The 19060-nt window shown below is 35.8% G+C and overlaps 1 protein-coding gene across 1 annotated transcript in view; it reads right to left on the reverse strand.

The window, feature by feature from the left end:
• LOC122812967 (nucleolar protein dao-5-like) overlaps positions 1-19060 on the reverse strand; it is a 185826-nt gene that overhangs the window by 62850 nt on the left and 103916 nt on the right. Inside the window, exons 8-9 of the mRNA XM_044085058.1 lie at positions 8684-8776; positions 1149-1244 (exon numbers count right to left, since the gene is read on the reverse strand). Coding sequence (XP_043940993.1) covers positions 1149-1244; positions 8684-8776 — 189 coding nt within the window. The remainder of the gene's footprint in view (positions 1-1148; positions 1245-8683; positions 8777-19060) is intronic.

Raw genomic sequence — 19060 nt, forward strand, 5'->3', positions numbered from 1 at the left:
CGGGGAGGGCTTTCTTTAGTTATTTCTTTGTGTATATAGCCATCTCTTACAGTAATACAAATTTTAGCAAACAAGAATAGCTCAAACAACACCAGTTTGACCCATATATATCCTTACAATATATACCAGTGGAAGCTATTCATTATAGTTCATGATTTCCAATACTGTGTTTATATATGTTCACTTTAATGTTTGCTTTATCTTACGTATGAGATATGCAGGGTACCTATACCTTGTAAAATGTATATCTTTATTGATAATGGTATCAGTTACTCCTCCATAACTCTGCAGTTTTGTTTTGCTATAAGTTTTATGGAAAATCTCAGTATATCATAGTTTTGTTTAATCTGAGATATTTACTTTATTTATTGTGGAATGTAAAGCCTGACTCCCCAAACAAAAAATGCACTACATGTTTTTATTTTAAAAATGTATGTATAGCGAATAATCTTTTGCCAGATGCCCATTATAACGTTATACAATACCGATGGCACGAAGAAATGTAGGACACGTACAAAGAAATATGTGAAGCACTAAGGTTTCTCAGTAAGGTTTCTCTTTCTTTCACTAGAAAACACCAACTTGTTTGTTTAAAGTTTATCTGAACTGACATCAGATATCATGACACCTTAAAATTAGAAATTTTGCAAAAATAATGTTAGCGAAGGTATGTTAAAACAGTATACAGTTGTGATGGTGTCTTACACTGACAGACACTCCCAGTAAACACATTTTCTTCATTGCATTTGTCCTGAGTTTGAGTTAGAAGGCTGTTGTTTAGCATTTCCAGGGTATTCCAAACTTGGCACCGATATCACAATACAGAGTATGTATCTGAAAACTCTTTATTTACATCTTTATTAGAAAACAAAAATTCCATCCAGTTTTGCTAACATGCAGGCTCATGTGTTTGATATCTCACTTCTTGCCACATATAGTGCAGTCCTGATTAATCAATCCCTGAGTGCCATGATCTAATTCTTCAGAGTTTGCAGTTATTGTCTGACTCTGGTTTATCTAGTAGACCACACTGTTATGACTGAAGCCCTCATTTATTCAGATAGATCTAATGTCTCCTTAAGCACTAAAAATCAACAGCCTAACACTGGTTCATTTAGCTATGCATTACAGAAAGACAGGAACCCTACCTGCTGTTTCATTATACCAGGGGGTGGCATTGGTAACTTGAAAGCATGACTTGGTATTTTCACTCTCCCAGGGGTCTGTTTCTCCTCTTCTTTTTCCTATGTTTATGGAGAAAAAAACAGAGGGGAAGTATATAATTTAATCTTTTACTGTTTCTCAGACAGTACCTAAATTCATTTTTGTCTCACCATCTCACTGTTACTAGAGATAGAGTTCACATATTTAATACATTTTAAAATTAATAATTGACAACAAATAATCAAATCATAGAATTTTAGCAACAAATACTATGATGCAGTTCTTGGACTAAATTCCAAGGAATGCATAATAGTATCCTTTGGGAAGTCATCCATCCCTGGTAACTATCGTACTGACAACACATCCCTTAGAGATGACCCAGTAGTCAGGGCCTTAGGGACCCACATAGATAGTAATCTAGCCTTTGACCATCACATGTCTACAGTAGTAAGGAAATCATTCTATGTTGCACAACTTACAAACAAAGGTCTTGTCTTTCTGCTTTTCCTGGTTAGGGGTCGCCACAGCGGAACTCCGATCTGCTAATGACTGGCAGTGACTTTTTATGTTGTCGAGTTGCCAGCTCGGCGTCCAACCTTAAAAGAAGGCGCAACTTATAAAGAAACGTATGGCATCTAAATCCAAGGAAGTCCTTATTCCACATATTCGGCTTTCATCAGACCTATCATTGAGTGCAATGCCCCCTTTGGTATGTACCTAACCAGGCATATCCAACAATTGGAATGTCCATAGAAGTTCCTCACTAAAAGAATGCTGGGCATAAGTAACATATCCTATGCAGACTGCCTCAAGGGCCAGACTCTATCCCTGTATTCCATCTCCTACAGGCTTTTGAGGGGAGATCTATGCCTGGCATACAAAGCATTGTCAGACCCCACTCTGATGGACCTCCTGCATATCTGCAAATCAAACAGCACCAGAATTACCCATTCTAAGGATGTGAACCTTGCCTGTGATATAAATAGGACCAGCTGGAGAGGTATGTATCCCAGAGATTACCCCGTCTCTAGTACAGGCTCCCCATCCATGTAAAGCAGAGTTCTTCCCTAACCCAATTCAAAGTGCAATTTGGACAATTGGATGGGGAACAGGAAATTCATCCCTAGAACAGACATAGGCACTCTGCAAATGGTTCATCTCCTAGGCCCTAGCTTGTAGATGTTGCATCTTCTAAGCCCCTGCTTCGAATTCTCAAGGGTATCAGAACTTGGCAGAGATTTGGGATGCATGGCTAGGCTTAAAAAGCCCCTTGTGGTCATTAGCCTTAGTAAACATATATGGACCTATGAACCTATATTTATGTGTATGTATATATATATATATATATATATATATATATATATATATATATATATATATATATATATATATGTGTGTGTGTGTGTGTAGCAGTCACGAAACAGACCCTTCGCCACCAAGGAAACCAGTCCAGGAGCGTTTATTGAATAAAATAACACAGTTACCACAAAGCATGAAAATACTTAAAAACCAAAGGCATATAAGAACGTGAACGCCTTAATCCATGAAACATAAAACACCATGCGTTTTTGTCAACTTCCTGACTTCATCAGATCTGGTGTTTGATCTGGTGCATGGTGTTTTATGTTTCATGGATTAAGGCGTTCACGTTCTTATATGCCTTTGGTTTTTAAGTATTTTCATGCTTTGTGGTAACTGTGTTATTTTATTCAATAAACGCTCCTGGACTGGTTTCCTTGGTGGCGAAGGGTCTGTTTCGTGACTGCTACACGTGTTGGTTCGAGTTCATTTGCAGTTCCTGTTTTGGTGTTAATATATATATATATATATATATATATATATATATGTATTATAGATGGATATAAAGATCTATATACAGATAAATATTCAGGGAAAGCTGTAGTAGGTATGCATAACAAAATTGCCTGTTAAAGATATTTCTTCTGCATTAAGGTGAGGAAACTAATATGTTATCCATGCAGCTATTACTTCATGCAACACAAGTGTAAGTATTGCTATACGTAACACAGGTATAGGTGCTGCATGTATTACAGGCACAGGTATTGCTGCATGTAACACAAGAGTAAGTACTGCTGCATGTAACACAAGTGCAGTTATTGCTGCATGTAAAATAAGTATAAGTACTGTTGGATATGATACAGGTGTAGGTGTTGCTGCATGTAACACAAGTTCACATACTGCTGCTTGTAACTCAGGTGCAGATATTGCTACGTGTAACACAAGTGTAAGTACTGCTGCATGTGACATAGGTTTAGGTGCTACATGTAACTTAGGCATAGGTATTGCTGCATATAACACAAGTGCAATTACTGTTGCATGTAACACAGGTACTGGTATTGCTACATGTAAAATAAGTGTAAGTACTGTTGGATGTAACACAGGTGTAGGTGCTGCTGCATATAATACAAGTGTACATACTGCTGCATGTAACACAGGCACAGGTATTGCAGCATGTAACACAAGTGTAAGTACTGTTGCATGTAACACAGCTGCAGGTATTGCGTGTTACAGGTATGAGTACTGTTACCACTTATTACAGTGCTTGTGCTGGTGTTGTACTTCTCAAACACTCAATCTCCTATAGCTTTTAGCGATATTAAAGGTACCCAGTAAATTATTGGTAAATTATTTTATTTTTGATTTTTTGCAACAATTCTAATAGTTACTGTGCAACTTCCTATTTAGCAGTTTTTGCGAATGGGGATAATTAAAGGTGGAAAAGTTGCTTTTTTAGGTGTAACATTTGAATTCTGTTCACTATAATGTTTAAAGCAGTAATCTACCCTCGATGTGCACGATAGCAGCCTACTGCAGTCTGTTGCCATCCATCCTTCTCTTCCCAATTTTACAGTTTACTCCCCTGACCGCTTCTGCTAAATAAAATAAAAAAAATATATAAAGACATAACTAAAATAAACTTCAGTTTTCTCCTTTCACCATTAGGTGGCAGCATACACCCACTGCAGATAGACATACACTATAACTTTTGCCTTGTCTACTTACACCACTACTGTTACATTTTATTTATATTTGCTCATTGCCCTATGTTTGAAAACTGTGGAATACCCACTGCATTCGTGGGCTTCCCTCATAACTGCTGAAATCACTTACTCTCTGGCTGTAGCACCTTCCCAGTTTGAGTCCCAGATACTGATTATTTTTCTGTGGACTATCACCCCTTCTTGGCTCTATCTGCTCCGTTCGCCTTTTAGTCTCACTTCGCTCCCCTTCCCCAAATTCCACCTGATCCCACTACCTGAACATTAACAGATCCCCCTGACTCCTCCCCACCCCACTCCACTCCAATCACACTAAACCTATAGCACACCCCGCCCACCTCCAAGCTCAGCAGCACTCCACCTACTACCACTCCACCTACAAGGCTCTCCATATCATCACTCCCTATAACACCATTTGCCCTACTAATCTCTCTCTGTCTCTTGTCATACCTATCTCACACATCTCCCCAACCCATACCATCCCTCTCATTCACACTCCACTGCCTCATACCATCAACCTCACACCTCATCCTACACATCCATCTTACATGAACTCTTTTCCTCTAACCCAACCTAGGTATTCAAACCCAAGTTACTCCCCAGTACTCTACTCTTACATGTCATACCAGAAAAACACTGCTCTTACACAACCCAAGCCCCCCATCCCCAACACACTCCCTCACTCTACTCCTCCACCATATCACTCTCTCACTTGCCGGTGACATCCACCCTAACCCCGGACCCATCTCTAACATTAATCTCACCAAACTCTCCACTCAAGCCATAAAACCAAAGTCCATTCGCCTCACTACACTTAATGCACAAAGCCTTAGAAACAAAATCCCTAACCTCCATGCCTCAGTCTCCCATAACCACCCCAACATAACTGCTATTTCTGAAACCTGGCTCAAATCTTTTATAAAAGATAATGAAATTTTACCACCCGGTTACCAAATCATTTGCAATGACAGAGCTCACGAAAAAGGAGGTGGAGTAGCTATTATCTACCCCTCCTCCCATACCATAACTCCCTACACCAGTAAAATCCCATAAAAACAAGCACGTCCATATGCATCGCTGCCCTCTATATTCCCCCAGGCAATAACATCAAAACACTTGAAGACATCTTATCCTGATTTCCTCCAACATAAAAAAATGAAACCTATATCCTCGGTGATACTAACATTAACTGCAGCACTATTAACTCTGAAGCCCCTTCCCACATAATCAATCTGTACAATTTGTCCCAACTAATACATTCTCCAACCAGACTAAATAAAGATGGTACTTCTGGAACCATCATTGACTGGATCCTAACAATTCACCCAAACCTTATCACCAAAGCCGGAATAATACCAGTCCCACTCAGCAACCACTTACCAGCCTTTGCCAACCGGCTCCCATCTCCTCTACAAAAACACCACCACTACACCGAAACCCGCAACCTCTGCTCTTTCAACCCTCTAACTTTCTCAGGCTGCCTAAAGCATACTGATTGGTCCCCTCTAAAAACTCTTCTACTAGATGATGCATTATCCTATTTCAGCCACTCATTCCTAACCCTCCTCAACCAGCAAGCCCCCCCCCCCCCTCGAACCAAAGGCATCAAAATCAATCCCTGACCATGGTTATCAATGCACTCAACAAATTCAAAAAAATTCTGGGACTCCATCTCATCCATTCTGCACCTTGGTAGTAAACAAAACCCCTGTCCAAATCCCAACCTCACCGACCTTGAAACATCCACCCAGTTCAACTCATTCTTCATAGACTATATAGCTCAAATATCCACCTCCTTCCCACGCCCCTCCTCCAGCCCTATCCCCTACTGCCACAATCACCTATCTTCCTCCCCCTTCTGCCTCACTCCCATTCCCACAAGCAATATAAAAAGACTTCTCCTCAAACTCAAATCCTGTTGCAATCGACCTGACAATCTTCCATCAACCTTCCTCAAACAATCTGCAGAAAGGATCGCCTATCCCATCTCTATTCTTTTAAATAGATCCATACAAGAATCTTACATCCCTTCTATCTGGCACCTGCTTACATCATCCCCCTCCACAAAGGTGGCAAAAACACAGATACCACCAACTTCAGGTCTATTACTATCCTTTCTCCTATTTCTAAAATACTAGAGAAAACTATCCAAGCACAACTCATGCCACACCTAAACCTGAACAATTTCCTCTCCCCAACCCAACACAGTTTCCGCCCTGGCCACAGTACCGTGACTGCCTTCTTTCCTTTCTTGAATCCATCAACCTAGAATGCAACTCTGGCAAATTCATATCTACACTATTTCTAGATCTGTCAAAGACCTTTGACACTATCTCCCACACCTTACTCATATCCCAGCTCTCCACCCTAAATCTCTCTCCCACCACCATAGCCTGGTTTTCCAGCTACCTGTCCGACCGCCAACAAACTGTCAAGTGCGAAACATCAACTTCTCCCTTCCTACCTACACCCAACAGAGTCCCACAAGGTTCCGTTCTTGGCCCTCTACTCTTTAACATATTCATCAACAACTTCCACCACTCCATCCCAGAATCCTCTGTCATCCAATATGCAGATAACTCGACTATCATCTACTCAGCCTTCTCCTCCACCGAGCTCCTAGCAGAAACCCAACTAGCTTTCTACAAAACCAAAAACTGGATGCAGTCCAACCATCTGGCTCTAAATGCAAATAAACCAAAACTAATTATTTTTTCTCCTACCAGAAACTCCAATATTGACAAAACCTCATTCACCATACATAGCCAGAACAACACCCCCCTTGAAATCATTCCCAACACCAAGCTTCTATGTATCATTCTTGATGAAGACCTACATTTTGATACCCACATCTACTCCTCAATCATGAAAACCCACCAAAAAATAGGTCTCCTCCACAGATACAACCGCTTCCTCATCCCCTCAACATGACAAACCCTTGCAGCCACCTTCCTGCTTCCCTGTCTTATATACGTCGCTCCCCTGTTTACCAGTCTCCACCTTGGCCTATGTTCCAAACTTGAATCTTGCTACCACAAAATCTGAAAATTTGCAATCAATTCATAAATCTCATCCCACCACTGCCACTCACTCCACACCCTCAAATGGCTTGAACCTCCCAACTACCTGAGATACCTACAACTCGCCACTGCCCACAAGCTCATCTTTAAACCTTCTAACTGTCCTCTCTCACTGCATCCTTAAAACCCTATATACCTAACCAGCCACTCAGATCCAAAAACGAAAATCTCCTTCATGTCCACAAACCATCACACCCTCCTGGTCAACTACTACTGGCGTGCTCCATAGCTAAACAGTGGGACTCTCTCCTCTCCCACCTACGCATCCTACCAAACCATACCAATTTCAAATCTCAGCTATTCACTCATCTATCTTCCAAATGGGAATGCCCATGTCATGCTCCAACATAACCCCCTCTCAAACCCCCTCTCTTTCTACTCTGCACCAATTACCATCACTGTTACTTACACCATGACCTGAGATGATCTCTCCCCTACCAGGGACTGATCTACTCTCAACTATTTGAGGTACTATAGTTTCAAATACTATTACTTGTTGTTTTTCAATGCTCAATGTTTACCTAACTTACTGAGGGCATATGACTTTATGTTTATTTTTATACTCTCATTAACTATGTTTTTTGTAACATGTAACATGTAATCTCCTGGAGCTTTTCTCCTCGGGCCTTCACTGAAAATGGGCTCTTTATGGCTCAGTGGAATTCCCTGGTCATCAAAGTTAAATAAATAAATAAAAATAAATATAGGTCTTTACAGTTCAGTTTGTGGCCTCATCCTAATTAAAACCTTAGAAATCTTCAAGTGTCATTCTTTATCACAGAGTCTAAAGTAAGATTATCCTAATAAGAAAATTATGCCAGCTACATTTTTAATAATAACAAAATCTACATGTTTGCCACGATGGCATGAAATTGTATAATGCTGTAGGCAAAAACATAACATTGTAAGTAGAGAAATCTGTGAACCAGTAAGAGGTCTTAGTCTTACTGAGTTAGGACCCAGTTCATCTCATACGTAATGCATATGCTAGCAGACATTATGATACATTAAAATTGCAAGCATTATGTGACAATGTTAGCTCTGTGGAGAAGGATGTGCCTAGTAGCCCAAATTGTCGCTCTTAGTTCTGCCCTCTGTTTGACTCATATTTACACATCCCAGAATAATTCTCAGCACATCTTTGGTGTCTCCCATATGACGCATTGGGTAAACACTTACTCTGGGGGTGGGGGTGTGTCATGCAAGGCTTATCACGTACAGTGCTTTCAAGTAATACAAAGTCTGGCTGATATGACTCTGAGACTCTGACTCTAACATTCCTCATTCTGATTAATCTAATTCACAAACTTTTCATTCTCAGGACTCACACTTACGTATATAACACCGAGGCTTCTCACAACACTAAAACAATCGAATGCTGTGTGTCCAGTATGGCTACCAAAGAAGAAGAGTCCTTACCTGCCGTTTCGTTACACCAGGGGGCGGCACTGGCAGCTTGAATGCATGACTCGGTATTTTAACTCTCCCAGGCGCCTTCTTCTCTTCTTCCTCCTTTCATGGGGGAACGAAAAAACAAGAAAAAGGGTTGAATTTAGTCCTCTATTGTGTCAAAGGAAGCAGGAAACTGTATGTTCATGTTAACATTTCCCATTCTGCAGGGATAGATTGCAAAAACATAACACATTTTAAAAGGAACAGTAAATGTATTAATTACTCCAATTAGTCAAATGTCTAATAAAATTCTGGAAGTAAGTAAGCAATGGCAAGGAAGATATATTGCTACAAATAATCATCCTTAAGGAGCTCTGATTTATAAGGGTCTGTAATATAGTGACCCCTATATATCTAGTTAATCACTGTATATTAATCATATCAGATAATGGTAGTAGAAGTAGCGAACGTAAACTCGTCCTAAGTCAAAAAAATAATAAAAAATATATAATTTGAAATATTGTACAGAATTACTAAATATTCAAAAGTAATCCAAGCAGGGTAGGCAGTCTGTTTCCAGTCGAAAATATATATATATATACTTTTTATCAGGCAAGGGAGTGTTTTATTGTGGTGTTATTGGTGTATACGTGTTAAATTCACATCCCTTCCCCCATCAGTGTGACATTTGAGCTGGTCCTGCCCTACATAGTAGCTGTCATAATAATATAACCCTTATGTACTATAAATAACATTAAATATGATGTGGTACCTCTTATTTAACCAGATTATTAAGTCTGTGATTATTATCCAGGACAATATACTACATGGCTGGAAATATATAAACCTTACACCATTTGGCAATCTAAAAATATATATAGATATATACATATACACTCTGCATGCAGAAAATCCATTCTGCAAATCATGTTCTATTTCCATAACCTATTCTTAACAAAGATTACTTTTGTCCTTCTAGACTTCTTCAGGTCTGCGTACAAGAACCCTAAAAACTATCTACAAAATATTATTGTATAATTAGCTAGTATTGTTATTATACATTTCCAATAAAGTGGAAAAAAGAATAAGAAAAAGAAAAAAAACATATGATAGAAGCAAAATATAGATTTCAATTAAAAATTATTTAACATGGTATTTAAAACCAACTGGAAGTATAAAATAAAATAAAATTAGTCATGTAAACAATGTGGCAATTTTCTAGGTTCCAGCACACTTTTAAGTGAACAGTAGTAGTTTAGTCCAGGCTTCCTAAAAGAGTTCAGCTTTAATTGCCACACGAGTTCACATTTCTCCAACATATTCAAGATGTCTCCTTCAAGATCACCCATGTCTGTGCGATCCATGATCTGAAACTTAAAACCCTGTGTGTCTTTATGAAGATCAAAGTGTTTGGCTAGTGCATTATTTTTACATCCAGAACGGATTTCTGCCAGATGGCATGAAATCCTATGTTTAAGTTTATTTACAGTCTTGCCCACATAGAATACATCACAGTATCATGTTACTCTAAGAGAGTCAGTTCAAAAACTGGCACACACATATTCATGTAATGCCTTCAATACTTTTCACTGTCTTTCAGTTTCTACACAAAATTTTAAGTGGTTTGCAGAATGGAAAGTACGGGGGGGGGGGGGGGCAGTAATTAGGATATGTTCCTTGATGCTACATGACAGGCGCACACTATGGATGCAAGGACATATGCAACTTATGCATTTCTGTGCATCCTATTAATTCCAAACTGTGCGATTTTGCTTTCCAGTGCTCTGCAGTCTTTCACCCCCTGTCTCTTAATCCAGGTCTAGGTTTCTTCCAAACAAGGTTGGTTAAGATAGCTTTCCTTTAACTTCCAGTAATTTACGTAATGTCATACACAAACAGAGATATGATGTCATGAATGTTTTATTTTATTTACTACCTTTAGAAAAGCTGCATCCCATTGCGGGGATTCACAAAAGTTAACTCAAAGGTGTATACTATGTAAACACCTTGAGGTAACTTTACTGAATTCAAGAACAGGCCTACCACAATGCTTGCTGCCTATTCACTCAAAAAAGTTATTATAAGTATATTTGGTAACCTTTATAAATCCCCCTATGCCTTTTGAGGACAAGGAAGATGTTTGACAGCGAATTGTATTGATTATTACCACATACTTTCTGGTAAGATTTCTATGTGGTGTCCAGTTGGCGCCTTCTTTTAGGTTTGAACTACCCCTTTCTATTTGTTTGGTGAAATTTGCAAAGAAACCTTTTTTACCCGTTACAAACTCCCCATATGACAAAGATATCATAAGTTGGAATGACTGAGCAGTGCCTTACAGAAAGATTCCTGTGGGCACAGTAGTTATACATAAACAGTATGTCTGATTTGTTGTTTTGAAACAGGAAGAGCAGTGTCACATTAACTGATAATGTGTCTTACAGAAGAAAAATTAATTACATTCAAAATATAATATGACTTAATATACTGGAAAAGCCAAACATTGTGCTTGTTTTTAATTCTGGAAATCAGTAGTAGACAGCTTTTCTCATTTAACTTTTATTAGCCCACTGAGGACCCTTTTCTTTCAAAATCCAGTACATAAAGATTAAATGTAACACATACACACAAATGCACACACACACACACACACACACACACACACACACACACATATATATATATATATATATATATATATATATATATATATATATCTATATATAGACACACACACACACACACACACACACACACACACACACACACACGCACACACACACGATTCCCCTTCAGAAGGTCGAACGGCTGAAATCTCGAAATGCATATGGTCGAGACCATATGCTCGAAATTTCAGAAGTTCACCATCTGTAGTACATGCATATTCATCTTACCTTCCTTGGAATCCTATCAAATGCATATTTACCATAGCCCTCTCCCTGGGTACACACGTATTCATCATAACAATACACCTGGGGTACTCACACATATCCCAGTACTCCTACCACCACTGGCACAAATATATAGTCATTGTCAACTCCATATCCATATCACACACACACACACACACACACACACACACACACACACACACACACACACACACACACACACTGTATACCATCACAGACAGATCCATGGCACGTGTATATTCATCATAACCCCCATCCATGTTACAAACATATTCACTGTAATCCATCCAAGGCACATACATAGTCAACATAGCCCCTGCCTCTGGCATATGAATATTCTTGACAGCTCCCCATCCCTGACAAACATATATATTCACCATAACTCCCATAACTGGCACATGCATATTCATTATAACCCCCCCCCGTCCATGGCACATACATATTCACCATAACTCCCATAACTGGCACATGCATATTCATTATAACCCCCCATCCATGGCACATACATATTCATCATAACTCCCATAACTGGCACATGCATATTCATTATAACCCCCCCATCCATGGCACATACATATTCATCATAACTCCGATAACTGGCAGATGCATATTCATTATAACCCCCCATCCATGGCACATACATATTCATCATAACTCCCATAACTGGCACATGCATATTCATTATAACCCCCCATCCATGGCACATACATATTCATCATAACTCCCATAACTGGCACATGCATATTCATTATAACCCCCCATCCATGGCACATACATATTCATCATAACTCTCATAACTGGCACATGCATATTCATTATAACCCCCCCCATCCATGGCACATACATATTCATCATAACTCCCACAACTGGCACATGCATATTCATTATAACCCCCCATCCATGGCACATACATATTCATCATAACTCCCATAACTGGCACATGCATATTCATTATAACCCCCCATCCATGGCACATACATATTCATCATAACTCCAATAACTGGCACATGCATATTCATTATAACCCCCCATCCATGGCACATACATATTCATCATAACTTCCATAACTGGCACATGCATATTCATTATAACCCCCCATCCATGGCACTTACATATTCATCATAACTCCCATAACTGGCACATGCATATTCATTATAACCCCCCATCCATGGCACATACATAGTCATCATAACTCCCACAACTGGCACATTATTTATTTTATTTACTTTATTTTATATTTGTTTACTGGGGATAGTCAGACTGGACACAGGCCCATTTTCAGTGGTGGCCCAGGAAGAAAAGCTCTGAAAAATAAAAGTACAAAAAGTACAAAAAAGTAGAAAAAAGTACAAAATGTACAGAAGTACAGATTAAATACAAAAGTAATTGAACTACAATACATGAGTGACAAACTACAGAACAACGATACAAAAAGATATACTTGTACGATTGACAACATTCAGAGTGACTCTCCAATATAATTAATATTGCAAAGTGATTCATGTTAAATATTCTTTGGGAATGAACATATAAAGTTAAACCAGAAATTTACAATGTCAAAACAGGCGTATAAAGCAGATATTTACAATGTCAAAACAGGCATATAAAGTAGATATTTATAATATCAAAACAGGCATATAAAGTAGATATTTACAATGTCAAAACAGGCGTATAAAGCAGATATTTATAATATCAAAACAGGCATATAAAGTAGATATTTACAATGTCAAAACAGGCATATAAAGCAGATATTTACAATGTCAAAACAGGCATATAAAGCAGATATTTACAATGTCAAAACAGGCATATAAAGTAGATATTTACAATGTCAAAACAGGCATATAAAGCAGATATTTATAATATCAAAACAGGCATATAAAGCAGATATTTACAATGTCAAAACAGGCATATAAAGCAGATATTTACGATGTCAAAACAGGCATATAAAGCAGATATTTATAATGTCAAAACAGGCATATAAAGCAGATATTTATAATATCAAAACAGGCATATAAAGCAGATATTTACAATGTCAAAACAGGCATATAAAGCAGATATTTACGATGTCAAAACAGGCATATAAAGCAGATATTTATAATGTCAAAACAGGCATATAAAGTAGATATTTACAATGTCAAAACAGGCATATAAAGTAGATATTTATAATATCAAAACAGGCATATAAAGCAGATGTTTATAATGTCAAAACAGGCATATAAAGCAGATATTTACAATGGTAAAACAGGCATATAAAGCAGATATTTACGATGTCAAAACAGGCATATAAAGCAGATATTTATAATGTCAAAACAGGCATATAAAGCAGATATTTACAATGTCAAAATGCATATAAAGCAGATATTTACAATGGTAAAACAGGCGTATAAAGCAGATATTTATAATGTCAAAACAGGCATATAAAGCAGATATTTATAATGTCAAAAAAGGCATATAAAGTAGATATTTACAATGTCAAAACAGGCATATAAAGCAGATATTTACAATGTCAAAACAGGCGTATAAAGTAGATATTTATAATATCAAAACAGGCATATAAAGCAGATATTTACAATGTCAAAACAGGCATATAAAGCAGATATTTATAATATCAAAACAGGCATATAAAGCAGATATTTACAATGTCAAAACAGGCATATAAAGCAGATATTTACGATGTCAAAACAGGCATATAAAGCAGATATTTATAATGTCAAAACAGGCATATAAAGTAGATATTTACAATGTCAAAACAGGCATATAAAGCAGATATTTACGATGTCAAAACAGAACAGGCATATAAAGCAGATATTTATAATGTCAAAACAGGCATATAAAGTAGATATTTACAATGTCAAAACAGGCATATAAAGTAGATATTTACAATATCAAAACAGGCGTATAAAGCAGATATTTATAATGTCAAAACAGGCATATAAAGTAGATATTTACAATGTCAAAACAGGCGTATAAAGCAGATATTTATAATATCAAAACAGGCATATAAAGTAGATATTTACAATGTCAAAACAGGCATATAAAGCAGATATTTACAATGTCAAAACAGGCATATAAAGCAGATATTTACAATGTCAAAACAGGCATATAAAGCAGATATTTACAATGTCAAAACAGGCATATAAAGTAGATATTTACAATGTCAAAACAGGCATATAAAGCAGATATTTATAATATCAAAACAGGCATATAAAGCAGATATTTACAATGTCAAAACAGGCATATAAAGCAGATATTTACGATGTCAAAACAGGCATATAAAGCAGATATTTATAATGTCAAAACAGGCATATAAAGCAGATATTTATAATATCAAAACAGGCATATAAAGCAGATATTTACAATGTCAAAACAGGCATATAAAGCAGATATTTATAATATCAAAACAGGCATATAAAGCAGATATTTATGATGTCAAAACAGGCATATAAAGCAGATATTTATAATGTCAAAACAGGCATATAAAGTAGATATTTACAATGTCAAAACAGGCATATAAAGTAGATATTTATAATATCAAAACAGGCATATAAAGCAGATGTTTATAATGTCAAAACAGGCATATAAAGCAGATATTTACAATGGTAAAACAGGCATATAAAGCAGATATTTACGATGTCAAAACAGGCATATAAAGCAGATATTTATAATGTCAAAACAGGCATATAAAGTAGATATTTACAATGTCAAAACAGGCATATAAAGCAGATATTTACAATGGTAAAACAGGCGTATAAAGCAGATATTTATAATGTCAAAACAGGCATATAAAGCAGACATTTATAATGTCAAAACAGGCATATAAAGTAGATATTTACAATGTCAAAACAGGCATATAAAGCAGATATTTACAATGTCAAAACAGGCATATAAAGTAGATATTTATAATATCAAAACAGGCATATAAAGCAGATATTTACAATGTCAAAACAGGCATATAAAGCAGATATTTATAATATCAAAACAGGCATATAAAGCAGATATTTACAATGTCAAAACAGGCATATAAAGCAGATATTTACGATGTCAAAACAGGCATATAAAGCAGATATTTATAATGTCAAAACAGGCATATAAAGTAGATATTTACAATGTCAAAACAGGCATATAAAGCAGATATTTACAATGGTAAAACAGGCGTATAAAGCAGATATTTATAATGTCAAAACAGGCATATAAAGCAGATATTTATAATGTCAAAACTAGCATATAAAGTAGATATTTACAATGTCAAAACAGGCATATAAAGCAGATATTTACAATGTCAAAACAGGCGTATAAAGTAGATATTTATAATATCAAAACAGGCATATAAAGCAGATATTTATAATGTCAAAACAGGCATATAAAGCAGATATTTACAATGTCAAAACAGGCGTATAAAGTAGATATTTACAATGTTAAAACAGGCATATAAAGCAGATATTTACAATGTCAAAACAGGCATATAAAGTAGATATTTACAATGTCAAAACAGGCATATAAAGCAGATATTTACAATGTCAAAACAGGCATATAAAGCAGATATTTACAATGTCAAAACAGGCATATAAAGCAGATATTTATAATATCAAAACAGGCGTATAAAGCAGATATTTATAATATCAAAACAGGCGTATAAAGCAGATATTTATAATATCAAAACAGGCATATGAAGTAGATATTTACAATGTCAAAACAGGCATATAAAGCAGATATTTACAATGTCAAAACAGGCATATAAAGTAGATATTTATAATGTCAAAACAGGCGTATAAAGCAGATATTTATAATATCAAAACAGGCATATAAAGTAGATATTTACAATGTCAAAACAGGCATATAAAGCAGATATTTACAATGTCAAAACAGGCATATAAAGTAGATATTTATAATGTCAAAACAGGCGTATAAAGCAGATATTTATAATATCAAAACAGGCATATAAAGTAGATATTTACAATGTCAAAACAGGCATATAAAGCAGATATTTACAATGTCAAAACAGGCATATAAAGCAGATATTTACAATGTCAAAACAGGCATATAAAGCAGATATTTACAATGTCAAAACAGGCATATAAAGTAGATATTTACAATGTCAAAACAGGCATATAAAGCAGATATTTATAATTTCAAAACAGGCATATAAAGCAGATATTTACAATGTCAAAACAGGCATATAAAGCAGATATTTACGATGTTAAAACAGGCATATAAAGCAGATATTTATAATGTCAAAACAGGCATATAAAGTAGATATTTACAATGTCAAAACAGGCATATAAAGTAGATATTTATAATATCAAAACAGGCATATAAAGCAGATATTTATAATGTCAAAACAGGCATATAAAGCCGATATTTACAATGGTAAAACAGGCATATAAAGCAGATATTTACGATGTCAAAACAGGCATATAAAGCAGATATTTATAATGTCAAAACAGGCATATAAAGTAGATATTTACAATGTCAAAACAGGCATATAAAGCAGATATTTACAATGGTAAAACAGGCGTATAAAGCAGATATTTATAATGTCAAAACAGGCATATAAAGCAGATATTTATAATGTCAAAACAGGCATATAAAGTAGATATTTACAATGTCAAAACAGGCATATAAAGCAGAGTTTTTACAATGTCAAAACAGGCGTATAAAGTAGATATTTATAATATCAAAACAGGCATATAAAGCAGATATTTATAATGTCAAAACAGGCATATAAAGCAGATATTTACAATGTCAAAACAGGCGTATAAAGTAGATATTTACAATGTCAAAACAGGCATATAAAGCAGATATTTACGATGTCAAAACAGGCATATAAAGCAGATATTTATAATATCAAAACAGGCATATAAAGCAGATATTTACAATGTCAAAACAGGCATATAAAGCAGATATTTATAATGTCAAAACAGGCATATAAAGCAGATATTTACAATGTCAAAACAGGCATATAACGTAGATATTTACAATGTCAAAACAGGCATATAAAACAGATATTTACAATGTCAAAACAGGCATATAAAGCAGATATTTACAATGTCAAAACAGGCATATAAAGCAGATATTTATAATATCAAAACAGGCGTATAAAGCAGATATTTATAATATCAAAACAGGCGTATAAAGCAGATATTTATAATATCAAAACAGGCGTATAAAGCAGATATTTACAATGTCAAAACAGGCATATAAAGCAGATATTTACAATGTCAAAACAGGCATATAAAGTAGATATTTACAATGTTAAAACAGGCATATAAAGTAAATATTTATAATATCAAAGCAGGCGTATAAAGCAGATATTTACAATGTCAAAACAGGCATATAAAGCAGATATTTACAATGTCAAAACAGGCATATAAAGTAGATATTTACAATGTTAAAACAGGCATATAAAGTAGATATTTATAATATCAAAACAGGCGTATAAAGCAGATATTTACAATGTCAAAACAGGCATATAAAGCAGATATTTATAATATCAAAACAGGCATATAAAGTAGATATTTACAATGTCAAAACAGGCATATAAAGTAGATATTTATAATATCAAAACAGGCGTATAAAGCAGATATTTATAATATCAAAACAGGCGTATAAAGCAGATATTTATAATATCAAAACAGGCGTATAAAGCAGATATTTACAATGTCAAAACAGGCATATAAAGTAGATATTTACAATGTTAAAACAGGCATATAAAGTAGATATTTACAATGTTAAAACAGGCATATAAAGTAGATATTTACAATGTCAAAACAGGCATATATTCCATTTGCATAAAGAAGAGGGTAGTAGAACATGGATAAGGTGAAGGCACCTGAGATCATACGTGTACCAGAAACTAGCCAGGACAGGAGCAAGTTCAGTATGACTGTAGAAGTTTTTTGAATTGTACTATGGAGCAGATGGAGGTTATAGAGGCTGGTAGTTTATTCCATATTTTGGGAATGAAGTTTGAGAAGAGCGGGTCTCCAGCTGAGTTGTTTGCCTTAGGGATACCAAGAAGGAGTTTGTTGCTGGAACAGAGAGAACGATTGTCGGTGTATTGTTGTAAAAGATTTTGGAGAGCGGGGTTTTTTTCTGGTTGACACAGGATTTTATGGGCAAAGGTTAATTGATTAAACAGTAGCAGCTGTGGTAGTTCTAGCCAGTTTAGTATTTTTAGGGATGTCCAATGATAGGAAGTCTGTGGCGAACCTGGCAATTTTATTATAACAGGATTCGAAATTAGTTAGGTTGTTTTTTCTGAGATTGGTTAGAATAGGTGAGGCATATAGCAGCACTGTTAAGAGGTATGTGTGAGTAATGGTAGCTTTTGTGTTTGCAGTCAGGAATTGTTTGTTTCTGTAGAGAGAACCTAGTTTCTTGTGTACGTTCTTAATGGTTTGAGAGATGTGAATATTGAACTTCAGATTATCAATTTCTACACCTAGGAGTTTGGTGTGAGTTACTGGTGTGATAGTGGTTTTATTTTTGGATG

Source organism: Protopterus annectens, chromosome 10.part0 (genome assembly GCF_019279795.1).
Source record: "Protopterus annectens isolate FY-2018-M chromosome 10.part0, PAN1.0, whole genome shotgun sequence".
In the NCBI taxonomy this organism is placed as follows: domain Eukaryota; kingdom Metazoa; phylum Chordata; order Ceratodontiformes; family Protopteridae; genus Protopterus; species Protopterus annectens.